The 4,474-nt window shown below is 50.9% G+C and overlaps 1 protein-coding gene across 1 annotated transcript; it reads right to left on the reverse strand.

Moving 5' to 3' along the window:
- Positions 1-317: 317 nt before the first annotated feature.
- Sdhaf1 (succinate dehydrogenase complex assembly factor 1) lies at positions 318-1,395 on the reverse strand. Its single transcript, XM_005399939.2, has one exon. The coding sequence runs from the start codon at positions 1,288-1,290 to the stop codon at positions 934-936; it is 357 nt and encodes a 118-aa protein (XP_005399996.1). The 5' UTR covers positions 1,291-1,395; the 3' UTR covers positions 318-933.
- Between the last annotated feature and the right edge of the window lie 3,079 nt (positions 1,396-4,474).

Here is a 4,474-nt window from a genome sequence, read left to right on the forward strand (position 1 = left end):
AGGGCCTTACTGACAAAACTCCCAGCTTGTAGCTGAGGCTGAAATTCCTCAGGTTTGAGGAAGGCGGAGAGTCTGAGATCCCTTACTACTGCCTCAGGGGCCACCAGCTCCACCATTACACCTCCTACTTCATTTCTCTCCAACAAGTGGGGTCTCTTTGCATTGAAGCTAGGGTGGGGTCTTCTCCACTGATCTGCCCAAGGAAGGGCTCCAGAGGGAAAAAGACAGCTCCCTACATCCATCACTTCTCAGAGGGCCACTTCTCAGTATGTGTGTCTTCAAAAATCCTCAAATACATAAAATCTTTAAGACCATCAATAGGGAAATAAGCATGGCCCCAATTTTATTCCCTTTGTTCGATAATCTGGAGGGATAAGGCGCTCAGGAGTCAGGGCTGTCCCTTATGGTCATGAAGTAGGGAGTCTTCAGTTGATCAGCTGGGGTGACAGGCTCCTAATCCCCTCCTCATGGTCCTGACTTGTGAAAAAGGGTGGAGGGGAGTTTCCAATGGGGATTCCAGGCCTCTTACTATTCATCAAGTCTGCTCTTCTCAGTTAAATACAGCAAGAAACAGTCCGTTTGATGATCCGGGGTGGGTGTGTTCTCAGAGGTCAAGAGAAGGGTCTCAGTCCCGCTTGGGCCAAGGTGGAGGGGAGGTCTGAGCTCCTCATGCCTTTGGGTAAGTAGACCTCCGCATGACACTGTCCAGCCTGCTGGCCTCCCAGGCTGCTCTAAGCCCTCCTGGTGGAGGAAGGGTGGAGTCTGACCTGTCACCGTACACAGGAAAGGTCTCTCGCTGTCCACCACTGGGCTCTCCATCCCCACAGCGTGTGGAGCAAGTCTCTCGAGACCTCACACTTTCCATCGGACGAGGTCCCAGTCCCCCCAAACTGTCAGGGACCTTCTGGGTCACCAAGTGACCTCTTCTGCCTGTCACCGTCCACCGAGTCGGGTCTCCGGTGTCCCCATGCCGTTGTGAGGGTTCCCTGGACTATCGCAATCATCAAGCGGGGTCCCCGGGGCCGCCCCGCCTCCGGGCTCCTCGGTCGGGCCCCGCGAACGCACGAAGGCACCCATGGCTGTGGCGTGGCCGGAACGCAGCAGCTGGAGTTGCCGCCGCCCTCGGCGGTACAGATACTCGATGCGCAGAACGTCGGAGCGCGGGAGGCTGGCGTGCTGGCGGAACTCGGCTCGCACCCGCGCTTCGGCGCCCGGCTTCCCGCGCCCGGCGCGCAGCAGCTCGCGGTACAGGCTCAGAATTTGCCGCTGCAGACGGCTGGGCCGGCTCATGGCAGCAGCTGGGCCGCGGGCAGGCGCCCCAAACGTCCCGCGGGCAGCTGCACCTCCGCGTAGTTGAAAGAAGCCAAAATGCAACAGCCACTTCCGCCCCGCGCGTTTCAAAACCCCGCCTCTCGCTATCCAACGTCGCCACTTCCTATTGGCTGTCGCTGAATCGCGAAGGTAGGGGTGAAGGGGCGGAGTCATTGTGACAGTCCACCAAAAGGGTGATCTGTGTCCTTGAGCTGTCTGCAGTCCTGGAAGACGCAGGACGCTGGGACCTGAGTGGTGCAGGGGGTTGGGGAGTGGTGCCGTTCGGGATCTTAGGCGTTCAGTTGGACGAACGAGACTGGCAAAGTTGACCTAACTTCTTGAGAGGAGAAAGCTAGGAGTTCGGATTCTAGGTCCCCAAAGATGCGGGACCAATGGGAGAGAGAAGACAGGCACTTTTTGAGGGGGAACTGGGGAGTGAACCCAGGGCCTTAACACTGAACTAATTACTCGCCTTTTTTTTTTTTTTTTTAAATTTTTTTATTTGAGAAGGCAGAGTTGCTCAGTTGCCCAGGTCAGTCTCGAATTTGTGATCCTCTTGCCTCAGCCTCCCCAAGTGCTGGTCTTACAGGCACGGGACACTACCCACCAGCTATTGTTTATTTTATTTTCTTTTTGTCCCGGGAATCGAACTCAGGACCTGTGCTTGCCAGGCAGGTGCTATGCCGCTTAGTTACATCCCCAGCCCTTGTTTTGTTTTTTAAGGAGACAAGATCTTGCTGTGTTGCCCAGGCTGGCCTTGAACTATGAACCTCCTGCTTCAGCCTCCTGAGTGCTAGAACTACAGGCACATACCACAGTGCCCAGTTACAAGCGTCTTTTTATCAGTTTATTAAAAACATCTGGGGAAGCTGGGTGCATTTCCCCCAGGTCTGTGTGGAGGGTGCCAGCCCTGGGGACACAGAGGGAGGGGGTCATAGAGTGAAATGGTGGGTAATGGCCAGTTGGACATGCTTCTCTGTGTTACAGGGAAGACAAGCAGAGTGAGGGTAAAGGTACTAAGCCCCCAAAGGTGTGTGTGGCTCAAGGATTTGGATTGGCTGCACCCTGTGTGGGCAGTGGGAGAGTCCTTACCAGCTGTGAAAATTCGGAGTCCCTTATGCGTCCTGAGCATGTCCTGCTTCAAATCATCTCCACAAGTTCGCAGTAGTCTCTGTAGGCTGCCTGGAGATGTCCTAGTACTGCCCAAGAGGGCCACAGGGATATGGCTCTCTGGGGTCCTATTAGTGCCTGGAGCAAAGAGGACTGATGGATAACTCCAAAGCCCTCTGCCCAGCGTGAAACTACATCTCAACACACATGGGTGGGCAGCAGCACCGGGCATTTGTTCTCTGAGAGGAGGAGAGGCAGGTCTTGGGGGGGGGTGTTGGGGGTTGGGATTGGAGTAGGGGAGTCAAGAAAGGCTGGGGAAGCTGAGGCATGAGGCTTGCCTGAGTTCGAGGCCAGCCTGGGCTACATAGTAAGATTCTGTTTTTTTTTTTTAAAAAAAAAAGCTAAGGGGAATCACTGTGAATCCTGATTGGTGTGTCTCTATCAAATGAAATACATGCACAGGTCTCTGCTAGAGGAATAAGGTCTTAATAATGAATGATAGAACATTTGTAACTGTGATGGGTGGGTTCATGAGATTGCATAGCATTTCTTTTTGGGATGCTTGAAATTTTCCATAATAAACACTTTTTTTTTGTACTGGGAATCAAACTCAGGACCTAGTGCTTGCCAGGCAGGTGTTTGTGCCACTGAGCTGTATCCCTGGCCAACACTTTCTTAAAAGGAAGAGAAGGGTGTTGGGTCTGTTGCATCTCTCTCATCTAGGCCTCATAATCTATATAGACTTTTTTTTTGGTACTGGGCCTCAAACTCATGACCTTGCGCTTGCCAGGCAGGTGCTTATTCCACTGAGCTATGTCTCCAGCCCAAGACTGTCTTTTTTTTTTTGTCTTTTTGAGGTAGGGTCTCACTATGCAGTCCAGGCTGGCCTTGAACTCATTTTGTAGCCCAGGCTGGTCTCCAACTCACAACAATCCTCCTGCCTCAGTCTCCCCAGTGCTGGGATTACAGGCGTGTGTCCCACGCCCAGCTTCATAATCTAATAATTGTTTGCCGAGAACTTACTATGTGCCAGGTACAATTCCACATGTTTTATTATTTATTTTATAAGAGTATGTGACATGGTATGTTAATATAAGATATACAGTATAGTGGGATACAGCTGATATTTTAAACTGCTATCTAACTTATTTTATGCAATGCATTTATATTTAAGTAGTGATTATTTTAAGGCTCACTTTAAAGGTGAGTCACTCTCAGTTCTAAGCAGTCTTAAGATTCTGATATATGACCAGTATTGGCAACTCCAGCAATAATACCGAGGGGTGATCAGACCCTTGGATACCTGTACGGGGGGGTTGGGGGATAAAGAAGACGAAGAGATAAATTTCAGGGTACAAGGGAGACCGGGAGGAGTTCCCTTCTAGTGGACTGGCTTGGCTACCTGCGCAGCTGGCCCACCTTTATTAGCCAGCAAAAGCGCAGGGGAGGGGTAGCGTACTTTCATGGAACAGCAACGATAGAGAATGGGTAGATAAGGAATAAGTTAATGAACCAGATTTTCTCTATACCCAGATGCCTATATTTTGATAGCTGTCCTCAGCAGATGTTACCTTGCTTCAGGAATACTAGGTTATCAGCATTCCACCCATAGCTAGCAGGCATGGAGGCCTTCCCTGTACCTCCTTGTTCAATCTGAGTTACATATCCTAGTCGCCAACACGGCAATCTGGTAGACATGCAGTGGCAGATGTATTTGTTCTTCTGACTTGTTCCTCTTGGAATAGCTGTCTCTTCCATTCCCAGGGTTCATGCTGGGGTTTAAACATCCATGTTTTTTCTATCAAGTAGCCTTTAACCTCTAAGACAACTACATTAATCAGCCTGAGGGTCTTATTTACTTTCCAGTGAACATAAAGGGCTACAAAACCTCAAAGGGCACACTCTTCCCCCTGATGAGGGTCCATTGTAGTTTTCTGATAACGGCCTCTACGTTTGCCTTTGGGAATCTAGCCCCACTCTCAGGCTGTGGGGTTTCCTAGGTATATACCTACCCTCTGGCTCCAGCTTTGGCATGTGCTACAGACCTGGCCAA

This window comes from Chinchilla lanigera, unplaced genomic scaffold (genome assembly GCF_000276665.1).
Source record: "Chinchilla lanigera isolate Chin_1 unplaced genomic scaffold, ChiLan1.0 scaffold00067, whole genome shotgun sequence".
In the NCBI taxonomy this organism is placed as follows: Eukaryota; Metazoa; Chordata; class Mammalia; order Rodentia; family Chinchillidae; genus Chinchilla; species Chinchilla lanigera.

Bases quoted from the DNA above. Each gene is read 5' to 3' on its own strand.
- Sdhaf1 (XM_005399939.2), bottom strand. From the start codon at position 1,290: ATGAGCCGGCCCAGCCGTCTGCAGCGGCAAATTCTGAGCCTGTACCGC.